The sequence below is a fragment of the Manis pentadactyla genome, chromosome 2 (assembly GCF_030020395.1).
Source record: "Manis pentadactyla isolate mManPen7 chromosome 2, mManPen7.hap1, whole genome shotgun sequence".
Taxonomy (NCBI): domain Eukaryota; kingdom Metazoa; phylum Chordata; class Mammalia; order Pholidota; family Manidae; genus Manis; species Manis pentadactyla.
Window position 1 is genome coordinate 30,059,660 of NC_080020.1, and position 19,978 is coordinate 30,079,637.

Consider the following 19,978-nt stretch of genomic DNA (forward strand, 5'->3'; position numbering starts at 1 on the left):
GATGCCAGCTCCTTCTCTGCTTCTGTTTGTAATGACAGCACTGTCAGAATGCTACAAACACGGAGTCCTCACTATTGGCGAGGCTCAGTGCTACGTGCTTTACAGGCGTTCTCTTTATTTATTTTCTTTCTTTAATTAAGCAGTTGTCTACTTAATTCCTATGAGCTGTGTCTTTTCCCATTTTATAGATGAGCAAACCAGCCCAGTAACTTGCCTAGAGTCTCATAGCTAATAAGCAACAAGGTACAGATTTGAATCCATTTCTGTCTGATTGCAAACCTTAGCTCCAAACTACTCCAGTACGGTGTCTTCTCAGCCCAGTGGGGGAGCCGTACAAGGAAATGGATCATTCCAGCTATGTGGTGTTTTCAGGAGCAGAAGGGAAAATGACCAACAACATTGGAACTGGGTTTTAAAGAAGGATGTTGAGTTTGCCAGGCATACAAAGAGGCCGAAGGGTAGAGGGAATGGTTTGGCCCAAGGTTAAGTAGCCATGAAAGGATAATATCTCTTTGCAGCCCTAAATACAGTATGTTTAATAGGTTCAGGGTAGGTCAGAGGTGTGTGAGGCCCCTGGGGTGTACAGAACAAGGAAGACATACTCATGATTGATGCAGTAGTCATGGCTGTCCTCTCCACCTAGTGAATACTACTTCAGCGTGGACAACTTAGAGCGAGACTTCTTCCTGCGACGGAAAATGGATGCTGACGGTTTCCTTCCCATCACTCTTATTGCTTCCTTCCACCGAGTGCAGGCCCTCACCACTGACATTTCACTCATTTTTGTGGTACGTCTCCCTCCCCGGGGCTGGGCTGCAGGGGAAAGAAAAGTCCTTACTTCTGGAGCTTGAGTTAGGGCCAATGCAGAAAACTCCCAGAGTCCCATCTGATTACTTCTGCTGAAGTTCCAAGGCTTGTCCAGCCTCATTTCCTCCCTCCCTTCCTCTTCTCTCTCCCTTTTAATACGGAAGATTTCAGGCATTTGTAGTAGTAGACAAAATGGAATAATGAACCCATTGCCCAGCCTCAGCAGTTTTCAATCCATGCCAGTCTTACTCCATCTATCCCCTTACCTGTTTCCCTTCCCAAATTACTTTGAAAAAAACCTCAGTTAACCTGACATTTCTTCCGTGTTTTAGTTTCTGTCTCTAAAATAAAGACCTATTAAGAAACATAATCACAATATCATTATCACATGTAAAAATATTAATAATTCCTTAATATTAGCAAAAGTTCATTCCATTGAAAATTCACCCTGCTTGTGAAAAAAATTTTTAATAGTTTGTGAGACTCAGGATCCAAATAAGATGGGTGAATTACTTTTATTAAGTCTCCCTTCCCCCTCTCTTTGCAGTTTATTATTTGAACTCTGGGATGTCCAAGGGAGTGTGGTGGGGGCGATGGGCAGGGATCTCCTCTCCCTTATGGCACCTGTTTCCCCCATAGCCCATTTTGACTACCAATTTGGCTGCAGCCCAGTGGGGGAGCCGTACAAGGAAATGGATCATTCCAGCTATGTGGTGTTTTCAGGAGCAGAAGGGAAAATGACCACTAACATTGGAACTGGGTTTTAAAGGAGGATGTCTTGTAGACATACAAGGCATACAAGACTATGTCTTGTAGAATTTCCCACAGAGTACAGTGGCTTCATTTAACATGTTCTTCTGTCTCTAATAGGTTCTGTCTCTAAGATAAAGACCTATAAGAAACATAATCACAATATCATTATCACATGTAAAAATATTAATAATTCCTTAATATTATCAAATGTTCATTCCATTGAAAATTTTTTTAAATTGGTGATCTAGAGGCCTGATCGCATTCAGGTTTTGCTGGTTTTTTTCTCTCCTCCTGGTAAAGAATATAATGATATATTTGCCCAAGGGGCACATAGCATTTCATTTCATCTCTCTTGTGGTATAAGCTGCTACTGGTGATCACTGCACGTTATTTCATTAGGGATTGCAAAGTGGTAATAGTCTAATTATATCGATCTGTCTTCACTTGTTAGCTGGAATACCTCTTTAAGAAGGAAATTTGCCTCATCACCTATTCAGTTACCAAGAAGTATGGTTTGTACGGAAAGGGCAGATAAATGCTCGATCTTTCCCTTTTTTGACTAGTTTTCAGAATTGAACTGACCCTTAATAACCTTCAAAGGTGACCGGTGAGGTTTTTGTTTCACTGTCATCTAGCATCATTACAAACTTACAGATTCAAACATAATTATTTCAATCAATTGCAGTTAATATGCTGAAAAAAATTGTCCCATCTTTGGCCAGTAGGACCCTGGTTCATCTTGTACATCTACTGCCCCAGATTTGGAATTGGCCATTTTTTTTGTAGGATCTAGGTCTTCTATTTTAGGGAAATGGTATTTATGGTATTTAGATACTAAACTCTTGAGTTATTAGGGGTGTTTATTGATACTTCATTGGATATTGTTTCTAGAATTTTTTGGGTTTTTTTAATACATCATGAGATTAGACTATGTTCTATTAAAATTGAGAACTACACAGTCTTTAATTAACCCCAATGATCTTTTATTTGTAACTACTTCTTTCTCCCATGCCAAAAATCTTCATTCCTAATAACATCAACATGAGAGATCAACATAATTACTCATTTGTTCTATCATTTATACATTATTATACACAGTTCATTACATTGTTCTTGTAATAATACCTGTACTACTACTAAAAACAGGTCTTTTCTATTTATGTACTCAAATGACTATATTTTCAAGTTATTTGAAATAATCTTTTGTGATTATCTCTTTAACTTGAAGGATATTTTACTTTTTTTTAATCGTTTGAAAATTTTGCTCTCAAGTTAGAGATTGCTTCTCCCCCTCCTCCTGTGATTTCTATTTTGTTTTACATTTATATAAAATGTTTACACAGTTGTATGGTATATTCCAAAGTCAACATGATACATTCATAGAGGTCCAGTTTAAAACTCTCACCTTTTTTGCTTTCTTCCCCTATAGCCAACCTTTTTTTATCCTGCCATTAAAAAAAAAATGAGCAAATGCCTCTCCATGTATTGGTATCCTTCCCTTTCATAGATAAATGGTAACATATAACACATTTCTTCACCTCTTTTATTGTTTTGACTTAAGATAGCTGGGAGCTAACTGCATAGTATGTAATGGAAAGATACTCTTCATTCCTGTTGCTAGTTGCATGTCTGTCTATTCCCATTTTTGCCTCTGTGTCTTTGCTGTAGGTACTCTAAGCACGTTGGCTGGCCTGAAGGGCAGGTGCGTGCGTTGTTCAGCTGGTTGTTGCCCTACTCCCTTTCTTCAGGGGTTGTGTCTCTTGCATTCTCACCAGCCTCTTTCCCCATCCTCACCCACAGAGTATGTTGTCACATGTTGAAATGTTTTCCTCTTCCATTTAAAAGATTTTTTAGAAGAAAATTCCCCTCCCCTCTCTATTCTTACCTTTTCTCCCAGAGATAAAAACACTCAGAGCAGTTTACCTGTGAATCCTACAAATGTGTATGTATTTGTATGTTTTTAACTTAAAAACTCAAAACTACCTTGTGGCAGCTCTTTCTACCTCAGTATATGTGAAGCCTTTTTTTAAATGTCTGGGTAGTGTTGCATTGAGTTGGATGTGCCATAATTTATTTAAATTGTCTATGATGTGGCAAGTTAGGTGGTTTCCAGTTTTTTCTATTACAGGCAATGGTGCTGTGAATCACCTTTTATCACATCTTATACATATTGTCAACTCTTTGTGCAAGTATTTCTCTGGGGCAGATTGCTGAAACTGGAATGGCAGGACCAAAGGGCAGTTGTGTTTTTCATGTTAGTACCCTCCTAAGTTTGAACATCTCATTTGTCCACTAGTCCTGGAAAGTGGTGTCAGTTTTTTTAATACTTCTGCCAGCACAGCACTCATACCTAAGCTCGTGGGGGCCTAGTCAGTCTTCCAGTTTCTAAGATCTCAGTCCATCCAAGTCATTCCAGTGCATCCTCTCCCTCCTCTCCCACTGCAGGCCCTAAAGGACAGCAAGGTGGTGGAGATTGTTGATGAGAAAATCCGAAGGAGAGAGGAGCCAGAGAAATGGCCTCTTCCTGGTCCTCCGATAGTTGATTATTCCCAGACTGATTTCTCCCAGCTTCTCAATTGCCCTGAGTTTGTGCCCCGCCAGCACTATCAGAAGGAGACAGGTAGGTGCCCTGCTGGCATGTGGGTGCGTCCCTGTTGCCCTGGTGATCTGGCCAGCAGTGTTTCTTGGGTCAGGAGGAGGACTAGCAGGATGAAGGTTTCACCTTTCCACCCTCCAGAGTCGGCGCCTGGCTCTCCCCGTGCAGTCACCCCAGTGCCAACCAAAACAGAGGAGGTCAGCAACCTAAAGACCCTGCCCAAGGGGCTGTCTGCCAGCCTGCCTGACCTGGATTCTGAGAACTGGATTGAAGTGAAGAAGAGGCCTCGGCCTTCCCCAGCACGACCCAAGGTGGGTAAGGCCTGTCACTCACCCTGGGTCCTAGGGGCTGGGCTGGAGCTCTTGAAGCGGGCGTCACATAGACACAGGGCTCTGGGCTCTGAGGAACTGGTGTGGGGCTCGTGGTTGCAATGTGAGCTGAGGTCCCCAGTGACTGCAGGGAAGCTGATGGGCTTGTTTCTTTGTCTGTTGTAAACAGGTAGGGGATACTACTTAGGGCAGCCCTTACTGTGTGAGGTCTTGGGTGGCATTTTCACAGGAAGAGACCATGCAGCCTCTGGCAGCAGTGTCCCAGGTTTTTTGATGCTTGGCTTTTCTTTTTTCCCCATCCACATCCCTGGAGCTGCATTTTAAGTGCCTTTTCCCAGAATGTGTCGTCATTGTCCCCTATGCCCCTCAGGCCCTCTGAAGAAGAAAGGGAGAGGGAGCAGATGACAGCCTGGATGTAAAGTTAGTGTAAACTAGAACACAGATCTCCTGTCCCTGCTGGCTGGTGACCTTGGGAAGCTTGTTTCAGTTTCCTCATCTTCAAATGAAAGGAAGGAGGAGTTAGACTCCTCTAGAAATAGTAAAGGAATAGACAGACAGTACAAATGGAGCCCACTGTTAGAGAAATGTTGCGTTTTCAAGCTAAAATTGCTGCCCCTTCTCTAGGAGCAGACTTGCTCCATCCCTCACTGCCCCACAACCCCTCTTCAGAGTGTCCTTGGTGTGGGGCTTGTGAGGAGGCCTCAGAGATGACCTTGGACTTTGTGGAATTCTGTGTTCCCTGTTCCATTGTACCACTGTGACCGCCTCCCTCATCTCCTCCCTCCCTGCCTGTTTGTACCCCATTTTCCCTGTCTGTTCTGGCTGTGTTTCTTCAGAAAGTGTCAGGGATCAGGCCAGAGTCATGAGAAGAAAGGTAGTAAGCGCACAAGGACCTTACGGGATCCATGCCTGCAGACTGTGAAGGCTTTGGGAAGGAAGGAGCTGGGGTTAGCTCCCATTCTGGAAGAGCTCCCACTCCCACCTGGCCCATCTTGGACCTTAAAAGAGAATAGGTTTGGAGTTTATATGGGACTTTGCACAGTAGGGAATTGACTTTTAGATACATGCTGTGAGGTAGACCAATGCCTCTTCCCCAAAGTCTCAGAGCAGTTCAGCCTATCGGCACTCTGAAGTGTCTTTGCTGAAAGGCCTGTTTTCCCTTGCCTTTGGGATGTGCTGCTCCATCTGTCTAGCACACTCTGTCCCTTCATCTGGCTTGCTTACAGCTATCCTTTAGTAGTTGCTTCTTCCAGGAAGCCTTCCCTGGTTGTCCTCATGCCCACCCCCAGTTGGGTAAGTCTCTGTGTACTTCTACAAAGGCTACTTATAGTCTTTACCATATACCACATTACAGTTGGCTGGCTGGGTGATTGACTTTTCGTCCCACTAAACTGTGAGCTCCTTAAGTTCAAGGGCCTTGTCTTGTTCATTATTCTGCTTTAAGGTTGTTCATACAGGGCTTGGTACCAGTGGACACTTGCTCATTCATCACATAGCTGAACATCTGCTGTTGCCAGGTTCCAATCTCTAAGTACCGAGGATGTAATGGGAAGCAAGGCAGCTGTGGTCCTTGCCTCACAAAGCTTTTGGTTTATGTGTAAATGCTGGGTAGATGGATAAATGGATGAACTCCCATTATGTGTCCACTCCCAAGCTAGGTGCTGTGTAGGATGTAAAGGTAGGTCCCAGTGCAGTACCTGAAAGGAACTTGTCACCTCGTTCATGAAGGACTGTATTATGAGCTGGGAGTAGAGAGACCAGGAGTCCATGAGACATCCTTTCCTCATGAAGCTGACTCCAAGGCCAACAGCTGTGACTTGGTGATGTGGCCACAGCCTCTCAGGGCACAGCTACAGAGCCTGGTTCAGGGACCACCCCCACTGGTGACTCCTTCTCCCCTTGGTCTGTCCCCGTTCTAGAAGTCTGAGGAGCCCAGGTTCCTCCACCCAACCTCTCTGCCTCAGCAGCTGCCTTCTCAGCAGCTGATGCCCAAGGATCAGGACGAGCAAGAGGAACTGGACTTCCTGTTTGATGAGGAGATGGAGCAGATGGATGGGCGGAAGAACACCTTCACCGCCTGGTCTGACGAGGACTCCGACTATGAGATTGATGACCGGGATGTCAACAAGATCCTCATTGTCACCCAGACACCACCTTACATGCGCCGGCACCCGGGGGGGGACCGCACAGGCAACCACACCTCACGGGCCAAGATGAGTGCTGAGCTAGCCAAGGTCATTAATGATGGGCTCTTCTATTATGAGCAGGACCTGTGGACTGAGAAGTTCGAACCTGAGTATTCCCAGATCAAGGTGAGGCTTGGACATGGCAGTGGTGGGTAGGGCCTGGGTGCCTGGAACGTCTGGTGCAGAAGGCTGATGAGCTGGGTGACCTGGGTGCAGAGCCTCAGTGTCCTCGTATATGGAGAAAGGATGAGCTTTGATGCGTTGCTCGGGCATTAAGAGTGAGAAGAGATGTGTAAACACCTCGAAAACTGTGCCAGTGTGTGATGGGTGGTTATCACACCACTAGCATCTATGTTGAGTGTAACAGTCTGCTAGAAGCTTGTGGAAAAGAGAATAGGATTAGGTCATCATTTCTGTTCTTTAATATTTAGGCATACATAGAGTTGAAATGACTTTTTAAAGAGCTTGTTTTGAGTGTGGAAGATGGAGAAAAGACAGGTCTCACAAGCAATCACTGCTCCCTGGAAACAGTTGCAACCTCTGTTGTAGGCTTCTGCTGTGGATATGCGGGGTGCACGGGCACTGGGTGAGCCTGTATGAGTAGCCGTGTGTTTGGTGGAAGCCAGGGGACAGTGGCACAGCTGCTGAGTGGGGAGACGGTGGAAGGCAGAGAGTCAGGGGTCTGCAGCAAGCTCCTGGGGAGCTGGAGTCCTGATCTCAGCCTTACTGCAGGGGAGCCAGGAAGGACTGGCTCTGCTGGGTTGGCACACTTGTGCCCCAGGTAACTGGGGCGAGGAATGAGGGGGCAGCAGAGAGCCTGGGGACCAGAATTCCACATACGTAGATGTGGAGCTGCCCTCTCCTGCTTCCTGCATGCCTTGATCCCTAAACAGGCTCAGACAGCCATCTTAGTAATATTCTTTTCCCACCCATCTCATATCCTCTGCAGCAAGAAGTTGAGAACTTCAAGAAAGTCAACATGATCAGCCGGGAGCAGTTTGACACACTAACCCCTGAGCCCCCTGTAGATCCCAACCAGGAGGTCCCTCCTGGACCACCCCGCTTCCAGCAAGGTGAGAGGTGATGCCTGGGACCCTGGTGTGGGTGGCAGGGTCTGGAGCCCTATGGGGGGCAGCCTTCGAGGGACAGTTAGAGGCACACCCGTGCTACTGACCCTGCTTTGTCTTGTCAGTTCCCACTGACGCCCTGGCCAACAAGTTGTTTGGTGCTCCCGAGCCTTCCACCATTGCCCGCTCTCTACCAACCACTGTCCCAGAGTCGCCAAACTACCGCAATGCCAGGACCCCCCGCACTCCCCGGACACCTCAGCTCAAAGACTCAAGCCAGACATCACGGTTTTACCCAGTGGTGAAGGAAGGGCGGACCCTAGATGCCAAGGTGAGGTGCTCCTGCTTGGCTGCTGTGAGTCTTGGGCCCATTTATCTGCATTCCAGTGCTTTGCTTCTCTCCCTTGCCCGATCTGAGCCAAGAAAGTGCTATGGGCCCACCTGGGATTCAGTGACCATATCTGCAGAACAGACTGGGTGTGAGAGTGGTGGCCCCGTGTGGCCACTATAAGGCCTGTGAAGAACTGACCAGGTCTGGGTCCTTGGGCAAATCACTTCACCCCCGTGCCTTGGTTTCCTCACTGGTGAAATAGGCGTGTGAGTGCCTGTCTCACAGCTGTAGGTATCATGAGAGAATACACACGAAAATGCTTTGTGTATTGTGAGGTAACTCACACATGCAAAGGGGTCTTAGTCCTACAAATGCTTGATGCTCCTCAGAGTTGTATGAGTACGATTAATAACAAATCCTGGACTGACCTTTGCAGATGCCTCGGAAGAGAAAGACAAGACACAGCTCAAACCCACCCTTGGAGAGTCACGTGGGCTGGGTGATGGACTCCCGAGAGCACAGACCTCGGACTGCTTCCATCAGGTGCTGGGGCAGTGGAGAGGAGAGGTCTTGCCGACTGCAGGCTGGGTGGGAGAGCCAGGAAGTGAAGAAAGAACCTATTTGGTCTCAAAATTAAAGGAAGGGGCCCTCATCTAAGTCCAAAAAAGAAGTCTAGAGAGCTTAATCCATGGCCTGGGCGAAGGAAAGCCTCAGTTGGCCCAGCCCTGTGGGACCAGATTCTCTCAGAGGCTGTCTATAAATTGATTTCAGACATGGGTATCTGCTGTCTACCTCACATAAGCCAGGTATTTAAATAAAAATACAGCCCCCTGGACCCTACCCTATGTGTACTGACTTAGTTCTGCAGGTAGGGCCCAGGTTGCTTTTATTTTTAGAATAAGTGCTCCTTGTTCCCTCTTCAAAACAAGGCTCAGGAGTCCATTCTGTGTACTCTACTCCCTGCAAGGATGGTGTAGATTGAAAATAGGCATGGTTTTAAGAAAAATATAGATAATGAACTGATAATAGCTCACTAAAGAAAGTTAAATGATTTAAAGGCTCAGTTTTGGGCAATGTGTAGATCTTAGACATTGAGTAGCTCCATTACCCTGGACCTAGTCTCCCTGGAAGACTAGGAACCTGATGACACTGTCTTGCTCATGACCTCTAGCTCCAGCCCCTCTGAAGGGACACCTGCGGTTGGCAGCTATGGCTGTACCCCTCAGTCACTGCCCAAATTCCAGCATCCTTCCCATGAGCTGCTCAAGGAAAACGGCTTCACACAACACGTCTACCACAAGTACCGTAGGCGCTGCCTTAATGGTAAGAAGCATAGGGGCGGAGGGGCGGGGTGGAGCCTTTGGGTCCGTGGTTGGATCCAGATTGTATGGGCTGGTGGAATAGCCTTTAATAAAAACAGCCCATGATCCTGTTTTCTCTGACCTCAAAGGCTAAAGAAGTGACATGACATTTTACCAAGAAGGATTGACGTTAGACTCAGGCCAGGTAGTTTTGAAATATGAGAGGCTAAAAGAATTTGGTACTTAGAACATTATTCGTTGACCTTCCTCTGTAGGTAAAAAAAAAATTCAAAAGTTTTCTAATTTCTGGCAAGACTGCCAACTTAGTCATTGTCCAGTATGGCCCACTGTCCATCACAAAAGGGTATGCATGAGGAAGTATATATTCTCTAGAACAGGGGTTGCCTAACTATGGCCTGTGGGCCAAATCTGGCTAGCAGCCTATTTTTTATTTTTGTACAGTGCCTGAGCTAATAAGAACAGTTTTTACATTTTTAAGGGATTGTGGGGTAAAACAAGAATTTGCAACAAACCATATGTGGCCTGAAAAGGCTAAAGTATTATCTGTCCCTGTACAGAAAAAAGTTGCTGACCTCTGTTCTAGAAGATAGTGTAAGGACAGAACCTCTATAGATGCCCTCACATGTTTCTTTTTATCACAAAAGGAGATGCGCCTTATCTGTAGGTTTATGTTCATGTTGGCTGTTGATACGTTCAAAACCATCTTAACGTTCATTTGTAGTTACTAACCAACCCCACCCCTTCTCATTCAGCAAAACATGACTTGGTTCATCTACATTGTGTGTGTGTGTGTATGTTTTTCAGTGGCTTTTAGTATATTCAAGATTGTATGTCCATCACCGGCATCAATTTTAGAACATTTTCATTACCACAAAAAGAAACCCTGTCTCTTAACCATTCATTTCCCATTTTTCCCCCACCGGTTCCTCCCAGGCCTATGCAACCACAAATCTACTCTGTCTCTATGGATTGTTTGTTTTGGACATTTCATAAAAGTGGAATCATACAATATCTGGTCCTTTGTGGCTGGCTTCCTTTTAGCACAGTTTTTTCAAAGTTCATCTGTATTGTAGCATGTATCAGTACTTCATTCCTTTTTGTTGCCAAATAGCATTCCATTATTGGCTAGATCACATTTTGTTTATCCTTTCACCAATTGGTAGACATTTGGGTTTTCCACTTTTTGTCTATCATGAATAATACTGCTATGAACATTGCTGTACATGTTTTTATATGGATATAGGTTTCCATTTACCTTGGGTGCAAAAATGAAATTGTTGGGTATATGGTAACTCGGTGTTTAACCCTTTGAGGAATTGCTAGACTGTTTTCCAAAGTGGTGGCACCATTTTACATTCCAACAGCAATGTACGAGGATTCTGATTCTTCACATCCTCCCAATGTTTGTTATTCTCTTATCTTTGTTATTACAGCCATCCTAGTGCATGTGAAGTGATAGCTCCTTATGGTTTTGATTTGTATTTTCCTGATGACTAATAATGTTGAGTACTTTTTCATGTGCTTATTGATCATTTGTATTATCTTCTTTGGAGAAATATCTGTCCAGATCCTTTGCCTATTTTTTAACTGGATTATTTGTTCTTGTTTTTAAGTTGTAAGAGTTCTTTATATATTCTAGATACAAATTCTTATCAGTTACATGATTTGCAAATTCTTTTTCCCATTCTGAGTTGGTTGTCTTTTTACTTTGTTGATCATGTCCTTTGAAGCACAAAGTTTTTTAGTCTTTTAATGACACCAGGTTTATGTATTTTTTCTTTTGTATGTGCTTTGGTGTTTGTACATTATTTTTTAATGTCATCATTTTGTTATTAATATTGTAAGACTTCTAATATAATTAGTATTGAATAATGAATATAATTTGTTGGAATGTACAAATTATTTGTTCATCCTTTTCATTGATGTAACTATATGTGAGGCTTGAGAGCAATACATTTGAGGTGAAGAGCTAGATCAAGGTGACCTAGTCCAGAAGCTGATGCCACCTGCCTCTGGTGAGGCCCAGTGCTCAGTAGCAGGGCCTGACACAGTAGTTAGTGCTCAAGAACTATCTCCCAAAGGACTGCAGGGGCTGGTGAAGAGCAAGGGAATTGAGGGGGTGCAGGAGAAAGGACCAAGGTCCTTGAGCCCTGGAATCACTTATTCCCCAGAGCCTGGGCAGCCTGGCCCTGACACATCTTTTCCTCCTTTCTGTCCCATCAGAGCGGAAACGCTTGGGCATCGGCCAATCTCAGGAGATGAACACTCTCTTCCGCTTCTGGTCCTTCTTCCTCCGAGATCACTTCAACAAAAAAATGTATGAAGAGTTCAAGCAGCTGGCTTTGGAGGATGCCAAAGAAGGCTACAGGTGAGCAGGATTGGGATGGGACCTCTGACTGGTGCCTGGGGGCAGTAAGGGGTCCCTGGTCGGACTGCTTCCAGAGCTAACTAGAGATCTCTTGTATATATACTCTATAAACAGTTTTGTTATTTTTGAGTGAGTAATATGTAACCCATGGGTCAAATTCAAAGTCAAGAGGTTATTTAGTGAGAAGTCCCCTCATGTCTGTCCCCCTGCCATCTAGTCCCTTTCCCCCTCAGGTACCCAGTCTGTTAGAACCTTGTGAGTCCTTTCTAAAAATACATTGCCTGTGCAAGCAAGGACATGCCACCTAAGTCTCCCACACTCCTCCTTTTGTTTATACAAAAGATGGCCTCTACTAAATATTATTTGCACCTTGCTTTTCTACTTAATGCTATGTTTTAGAGATCATTCCACATCCACAGGTAACTTTCTTGTTCTTTTGTAGCCTGTATGGTCATACACTGTATGGATATACCATAATTAACCAATCTCCTGTTAATAGATACTTGGGTTGTTTTAAATTTTTTGCTATTTTAAAAAACTTTAAAAGACATCCCCCCTTCCCAAATAAAATGTTCTCTCTAAGCAATTCAAAAAGCACAGAAATGTTAAAAGAAGCTGGGGGGTATTTTCAGACAACCACTATTAATGTTCTGTCTTATTTAGTTTATGTAGACCATCCTGTGAATGCCTTTTTGTGTATTCATTTATAAGCATGAGCATTTTTCCAAGTTGTTAAAATATTTAGATTTTTTGCCTTCTCATAAGAAATTATCACATGTTTTTTGTTGAAAGTTTAGAAATTACAGATGAAATCACTTGAGTATCCTACCTCCCAAAGATAACTAGTGTTAATATAATCAAATGTGCGCTCTTCCACTTTGTATGCCTGTGTAAATGTAAAATATGCATACTTGTTTATAAAAATGGGCTCATTCTATAAGAAGAAAAAAAATCCTACCATTTGCAATAACATGGATATAGCTAGAGGATATTATGCTCAGTGAAATAAGCCAAGCAGAGGAACAAGTACCAAATGTTTTCACTCATTTGTGGAGTATCACAACAAAGCAAAACTGAAGGAACAAAAGAGTAGCCAACTCACAGACTCCAAGAAGGGACCAGCGGTTACCAAAGGGAAGGGGCTGGGGAGGCTGGTTGGGGAGGGAGAAGGGGATTAAAGGGCACTATAATTAGCACACACAATATAGGAAGGCAATACAGCATGGAGAAGACAAGTAATAACTCTATAGCATCTTACTATGCTGATGGACAGTGACTGCAACAGGGTTGGGGGAGAGCTTGATAATACGGGTGAATGTTGAAACCACAGTGTTGCTCGTGTGAAACTTTCATAAGATTATATTTCAATGATACCTTAATTTTTTTTTAAATGGGCTCATTCTACATGTATCACTTTGAAACATGTGTTTTCCACTTGATAACATATCCCAAGTATCTCTCAGTACCCATCAGTGTGTATTCACATTTAATTTTTGATAGCTTATAGTAGTATTCTGTGACATAGATATACCATGATTTTTCTTAACTATGTTTCTAAGACATTAAAATTTTGTTTAATAATTCTGCTATGAATAGTTTTGCACATCGGTAAAATCTAAGTCTGCTGTTTTGGTCATTTCCTTGATGTGTACCTATCAGTGAAATTTCAGAGTCAGCTAAATGAACCCAACCTACTAATCGGTGCGGTCAGATGACTTTGCAGAGACTTGATCCTAGGGATTGGCAAACTTTTTCTGTAAAGAACAGACAATAAATATTTTAGGCCTTGTGGGACACAGGTCTCTGTTGCAACTACTCAGCTCTGCTCTTGTAGCCAATGACATTTTGTAAACAAATAGGTGTGGGCAGAGGACTGCTTTTCCTTTGGCCAGAGTTTGCTGACCGCTGACAAACTAAACATTCAATGCTGCACCCACTTAGACTAGCATTAAGTGTTAGCTTTCTCAAAGAGTATTTACCAGTTCATCAATAATCCATGTGTTTAAACTGTTCCATAGCTCATTTATTTTATGCAGGTGAATTTCCCTGTTTTACAGATAAAGAGACTGTGTCCTGATTTGACTGACTTCTGTTCTCCTACAGATATGGTTTGGAGTGCCTTTTTCGATACTACAGTTATGGCCTGGAAAAGAAGTTCCGGCTGGACATATTCAAGGATTTTCAGGAGGAAACCGTGAAGGACTATGAAGCCGGTGAGAGCCCAAGTTGGAGTTCTGCAAGCCCTGGCCGTCTAGGCAGGCCCCCTCCCCTTCCACTCCCCAGCTGGGCCTGCATCTGTCTGTGTCACAGCACACACCTCCCTCACCTCTGAGCCTCTCTAGTTTCAACTTCTCACAGCCCAGCTTCTCTCTACTTCTCTCTCCTCTTTCCCTGCAGGCCAACTCTATGGGCTGGAGAAGTTCTGGGCCTTCTTGAAATATTCCAAAGCCAAAAACTTGGACATTGACCCCAAACTTCAAGAATACCTCGGCAAATTCCGACGTCTCGAAGACTTCCGAGTGGATGTGAGTGCGAGCCTTTCATCTTTTTCACTCTGATTGTCTTGTAAAGAAAATGGGACTGGAGATTAGGATACCTGGGTTCTGGACCCAGCTGTGCTACTAGCCCAGGGCCCCCCACCCCTGAAATTTGGGCCTTGGTTTCTTCATCTGTAAAATAGAGCATAAGCAGTGGACAGTGAAGGCTAATTGGAGGGGGTTGTATATCTGGTTGCACCTAATGTGGCTAAGCTGTCATGATGCTCTTTCCCCCTCACCTCACAACACTCCTTGCTGCTGTGCCCTAGTTAGCCACTACTAGTTGAACAAGGTGAATATTCCAGACAAACTTATTTGTTCTTTCTGGATGAGGCCAGTTCCAACTCCAAAAGTTTATAAATAGGGCCTATTCTCTTCCCCCACCCCCACACCCCATCTTGGAGCAATGATGCAATAGTGACATCCAGTGGTGGGTCAGAGTTACTGTTACTGTGTGTATCAAGGGCCTGGGTAGTTGACGTGTCTGGGTGGGTATCTGTGCTAGTTGCTTCAGGGACTCCAGAGCTGAATGAAGACTCTTGGCTTCAAAGAGTTTATAATGCCAGTCATCTTATTCCCTTGGAACCTTTTAGCAGAATGACAAATATAAGTAAATAGCAATAATACTCCTCACATTTATTATGAAATTGCCACTGACTGGGTAGTGTGTGCCAGACACTTCACATTGGCCTCATCTAACCTTGATAATGTGAAGTAGGCAGGTTTAGTGTTATTGTGACTGTGCGGGCGCATGAGCCGAAGGCCACGAGGTGGTGAGGTAGTGGCAGTGCTGCTCAGGCCTTCTGTGTGAGGATGAGTCTATTGTCTTTTATCCTTAAGTACTTCCACCTTTGGGGGCTGGAGGGGGACAAATGTGCAGAGAAGCCTTGTGATAGGAAGACCTGTCAGGGTGGGACAAAAAGGGCTTAGCTTTCGTGCCCAGAAAGGGAAGGAAATGTCTTGAAGTCGTCTTGCAAAGTGGTGAGGCTAGACAGGATCATGGTTGCTTAGTGGATCACTGACTTAGATCTCCAACCTCTTCAGGGCCTTGATGGGAATGAGGCAACCTCAGGACATCTGGGCCTTCTGAAACTGAGATGTCTTAACACAGGGCATGCCACATTCCACATATCCTTGCCTGAGCAGTGATCCCTTCTCAGAAGCACACAGAAACTCATATGAATAAAGGCCTGGGCTTTAGAGGTAGATAGGCCTGGTCCAGAGTTTGGCTTCACCAATTAGAAGCTGTGGGACCTTGGGCAGATTATTGTTCTGTACTTCACATGCCTCATCTGTAAAATTGGATTTGTCATGTACATCAAAGGGTGATAGAGACCCCATAAGTGAGTGTATATAAAACTGCATGGGGCTTGTTGGCATCTTAGCATGGAGATGTGCTTATTAAAAAAACCTTGTGATGCATTTTTAAGGTTGAACCCATTCATCACTATATTTGGAAGTAGGAGGTCTCCAGATAGCCTTGGCAAGGAAGGGGTGTGGGTAGTGTCCCCTAATGACCTGTGACTCCCTCCTGTTACAGCCCCCCATGGGTGAGGAGGGCAATCACAAGCGACATCCTGTGGCAGCAGGAGGTGGCAGCAGTGAGGGCAGGAAGCGATGTCCCTCCCAGTCTTCCAGCAGGCCGGCCACCATGATCAGCCAACCCCCCACACCACCCACTGGACAGCACCTCCGGGAAGATGCCAAATGGACAAGCCAGCACTCGGACGTACAGACTTTGGGAAAGTGAAAAGCCCCTTTAGCCCTGGGGTTTTGGGGTGGGGAGGGGATGGAAGGATGGGCGAGAGTCCGTAGGGGTGCCCAGTCCCAGGAGAGGGGACAGAGAAGGGACAGGCCTAGAGTCATTAGGATGGGCCTTTGTGCTGAGTAGTAATGTGTGCATCATTTGGGCTATCAGAGGTGCCCCTGGGCAGGAGCCTCCACACACCCTCTTCCCCCTCCTCTCTCCATGACTCTTCACATCCTAGCTTCTTCTAAGGGGGGGAGGGGTGGGGGGAGATTTTTTATATATATATATATATATATATATATCAAGTTTTAAATTATTGATAGTTCGTCTGGATTACCAAAATCACTCTGCAGCCCTGCCCGCGGCTGGTAGGCCACATCCCTGGTCCTCACCCACAGCCTCCTGCGCCCCCTCCAGCCAACTATGCAGCCCACAGAAGGCCCTGTGGGCCCCACCCCCCCCAGCACTGTCCCATGCAAGGCTCTGGCAGCGCCCCTGGGCCCACAAGCACCAACCCCTTGACCATCTGGGGCTTGCTGTCACGTTCTCTCCCTGCTGTCCCACCATGCCCTTCTGCCATTTTCTGGGAGAAGGAAACCAAAGGATCTAAAAGTGGGGTGGGGGAAGGTTTCAGCCTATCCCCATCCTCCTCTCCCCATACCCCTTACTTCTCAGCCCAGAGACGCTGCTCATACCAGAAAAGACTATTGAAAGATGATTTATTTTATTTTTCTCTGACATTTCCATCCTTGGGAAAATGGGCGGGTGGTGGCAGGGGAAAAAAATCGACCATAAAAACCAAAAAAAAAAAAAAAAAAAATCAGAAAACCCCACCTAATCCACAGAAAGTGATGTCTTTCCCCTACCCTTGGAATTTTTTTTGTTTTGCTCTTCGAAATAATATTTTTTTAAAAGTTGCCTTATTGTGGAGCGGGAATCTGAAATACCCAAATGCCTGTTTTCCTTGGAGTCAACTCAAAGAGTTCCCGCCTTCTCTGGATGTGCCTGGGCTGGACTGGCTAGAATCTTCCTCTGGACTGAGTTGCATGTACAGTGCCTCCTGCCATTCGGCAAGAGAGTCGGGGGCGGCTCGCCTCAGAGCTGTGCCCAAAACACCCCTGCTGTTGCGGCGACTGGAGCCGACGTCCTGTGTCCGTGCACTGCTGCCGCTGTCATGTCCTTGCTCTGCTTGCTGTTTCTTCACGCCAGGCCCCATCCTGCCGTGACACTCTTCTTCCTGCTCTTGGAATCCCCAGGCCAAATTTGCTTCAGACTGTTGGAGAAGAGTGTTGGCCTGGATTTGGAACATACTTGTCCTCAGCTTGACCGTCTCCCCAGCCTCAGGGGAAAGGTGAACACCTGGCAGCTGAGACTTGAAAATGTTTCTTGCGTTGCCCTGAAAGATCTCTGAGACCTCAAGGAGGCTTTGTCTCACAAAAGGTGGAGAAAGATGCCATTCTCCTCCTTCGAGCCTGGTGGGGTCTTCCCCTCTTGCATCCCCCTCTGCAGGCCATCTCTGCCCACCCTCTAATGACCCCACCTGGGAACGAGGGGTGAGGAAGATTTGGGGGCTGGGGGATACTACCAGTTGGAGGAGCCCCACATCAGGAAGGTTTATATATGCCTGACCTCTCTTCTCCAGCCGCAGACTGACTCGGTTGGGCTGTGACTGACTGGAATGGCTGGAGTCTGCTACATTGGAGCTCGGGAGGGTGATGAAGGACTGACCCACACAGACGGCTGTGTGTCGGGGCTGGGCGTGGTGACATGTCTACCCACAGTGGAGACCTGTCAGCATGGAGAAGTTCATGATAGTGTTGCTCAACCGCTGACATTTCCTTCGCCCTCTTTCAGTTGCTTCCTCTGTCGAGTCCAAAGGTTGGGAGTAGGAGACAGTAGCCCAGGCTGGCAAGGGCTCGCCCTCTGCCTTGGGCACCTCACTGCTTGTGGCCTGTGCCCTCCCCCATCTGTGCCCTCCTGGTGGTCGGTGTGGAAAGTCCATCTCAGGTCCTGTGACCTGGTGTCTGAATGCTGAGGATGAATGTCTCGTCTCTGCTCTGACAAAGAGATCTGAGGTCTTTTCTGTGCCCTGTCTGGTGCCAGCCCCACATTGTACCAGACACTGGACGCTGTGCCCCGTCTCCTTTACCTTTATCCCCTTGCCTTTGGGTCGCTCAGCCCTATACTGTATCCAGCACCACAGAAACCTCAGTGTTTGTCCTTTGCTGGGTTTGGGGGCATGAGGAAGCCTTGGTGGGTATTGGGAAATTCTGTTCTTGTCTAGGGTGTACTCCCAGGCCAGGGGGCAGCCATCCTCTTCCTGATCCTCCCCACAGACACCCCAGAAAGAGGAAGCTCCTTTGGGATGGGGAGGTGAGGACTTCATCTCAACACAGGCTGAGGATGAGGGTTTGGAGTGGGGGAGCTTTTTTTCTTGATTATTTTTTTTGTGTGTGTAACATGTTAGGAGTTAATGTTGCAAAGAGTAGTTTACATCTTCACTTTCTGAAGACACTTGAATTTAGGACCGATGTATCTGTGACAGGCAAGCCAGGAGTGGCAGGAGCCATTAGGGCTTGCCACTTCACACCCACCATCCTTCCATGGGGATCCAAGATCTGAGACACGGCCACAGCCTGCCCAAACCCTTCTGTTCACCCTGTGCCCTTCCAGGAGTGGTCCATGCCCATGTGACCTTTGGGCATCGAACATCAGGTCTGTGTGCCTCAATCCTGCTAAGGGGCAGGTTTGTCTTTTGCCCCCTGAACCTGGGAGCAAATGCACTATCAGTAGGGAGGGACTGCATGGCTGCCCCACCCTGGACCCCTGGGGCTCAGATCCCTGTGCTGAGCTCCCATGTCAAAGTTGTTGTCTTTGTTTTGTTTCATTGTAGCTCTTTTTTCCCCCTTTAATGATGATTTACAAAAGAAAGCTGTTCAGCAGAAGGCCCTGGAAGTGGGGAGGAGGAAGGGGCAAGGAAGACGACTAGCTAGAGAGGGTGGGTGTGGTTTTCTGCCAGAAGCCTGAGCAGAATGGTCTGGATCATCTGGTACCCTGAAGTATCTCCTGTGTGGAAGGGTCCCTGAATTTGCCCCAGCCCTCACCCTCTCCTTCAGCCACGCTGATGGCAGAGGCAGAGAAGATGAGAACTTACAGCCCATTTCTCACTGGAGAGGAAAACTTGTCATCTGGCTTTGCGGAGAAGGTTCCACCTTATGCTCATAGTACATTATCTTTACCATGTGCTAGGATATCACACTTAAAAGGACAAAAAAAATGTAAAATACTTGAATGAGCTTGTATTATAACATTAATATTATTGAGAGTATCTGCTTTCCAGGCTGAAGTGATTCATTCATTATTCTAGTCCTGCTTTAGTCCTTTGTAATTTGTGGTAATTATGCTTTTCTTTTTAATACAAAAAAAATGTATAAAAATAAAAACTTGAAAAGGCAAGATACTGGCCAGTCTTTCATGTTGGGTTACAGCTGTTGCGTGTGAGGGATAGTAGCCTGGTTAAGCACTCCCTCAGACCCAGAGAACCCCATACTTGGGATATGCACCTCAAACCTTTGCAGGACCCTGCCACTGGGTTTCTGAGGGTCTGCCTAAGGAAGGGGTTCCTGACAGCTCCTAAGACTGCTGGTGCTTCCAGGGGAACTCCACAGTGTTCTTGAAAGCTGCCAGCCTTGAATTCATGTCCACCGTGGGTCTTAAGTGCGACGTGGGAGTGACAGTTGCTGGCACAGACAGGCACCAGTCCAACAGATCTAATTCCAGGGTTTCAGCCCACTTTTCCCTCTCCCAGGTTTTCCGTGCTCTGGCTGTGGCCTGGCACTGTGTGAGGAGACAGCCGGGAAGGGTGCTGTGATTCCTCATGGAGGTTGGCACAGCCCTTCGCTGAGCGGACTTCCCTGCTGGAGTAAAGGCAT

The 19,978-nt window shown here is 45.9% G+C and overlaps 1 protein-coding gene across 1 annotated transcript in view; it reads left to right on the plus strand.

The window, feature by feature from the left end:
* The window catches only part of LARP1 (La ribonucleoprotein 1, translational regulator), a 58,384-nt gene extending 38,882 nt beyond the window's left edge, over positions 1–19,502 (plus strand). The window contains exons 8-19 of the mRNA XM_036910101.2: positions 644–788; positions 4,006–4,180; positions 4,298–4,467; positions 6,405–6,797; positions 7,621–7,744; positions 7,864–8,069; positions 8,506–8,612; positions 9,241–9,392; positions 11,615–11,759; positions 13,863–13,972; positions 14,157–14,284; positions 15,837–19,502. Of these exons, the coding sequence (XP_036765996.2) occupies positions 644–788; positions 4,006–4,180; positions 4,298–4,467; positions 6,405–6,797; positions 7,621–7,744; positions 7,864–8,069; positions 8,506–8,612; positions 9,241–9,392; positions 11,615–11,759; positions 13,863–13,972; positions 14,157–14,284; positions 15,837–16,046 (2,065 nt within the window). The 3' untranslated portion in view covers positions 16,047–19,502. The remainder of the gene's footprint in view (positions 1–643; positions 789–4,005; positions 4,181–4,297; positions 4,468–6,404; positions 6,798–7,620; positions 7,745–7,863; positions 8,070–8,505; positions 8,613–9,240; positions 9,393–11,614; positions 11,760–13,862; positions 13,973–14,156; positions 14,285–15,836) is intronic.
* The last annotated feature ends 476 nt before the right edge of the window (positions 19,503–19,978 follow it).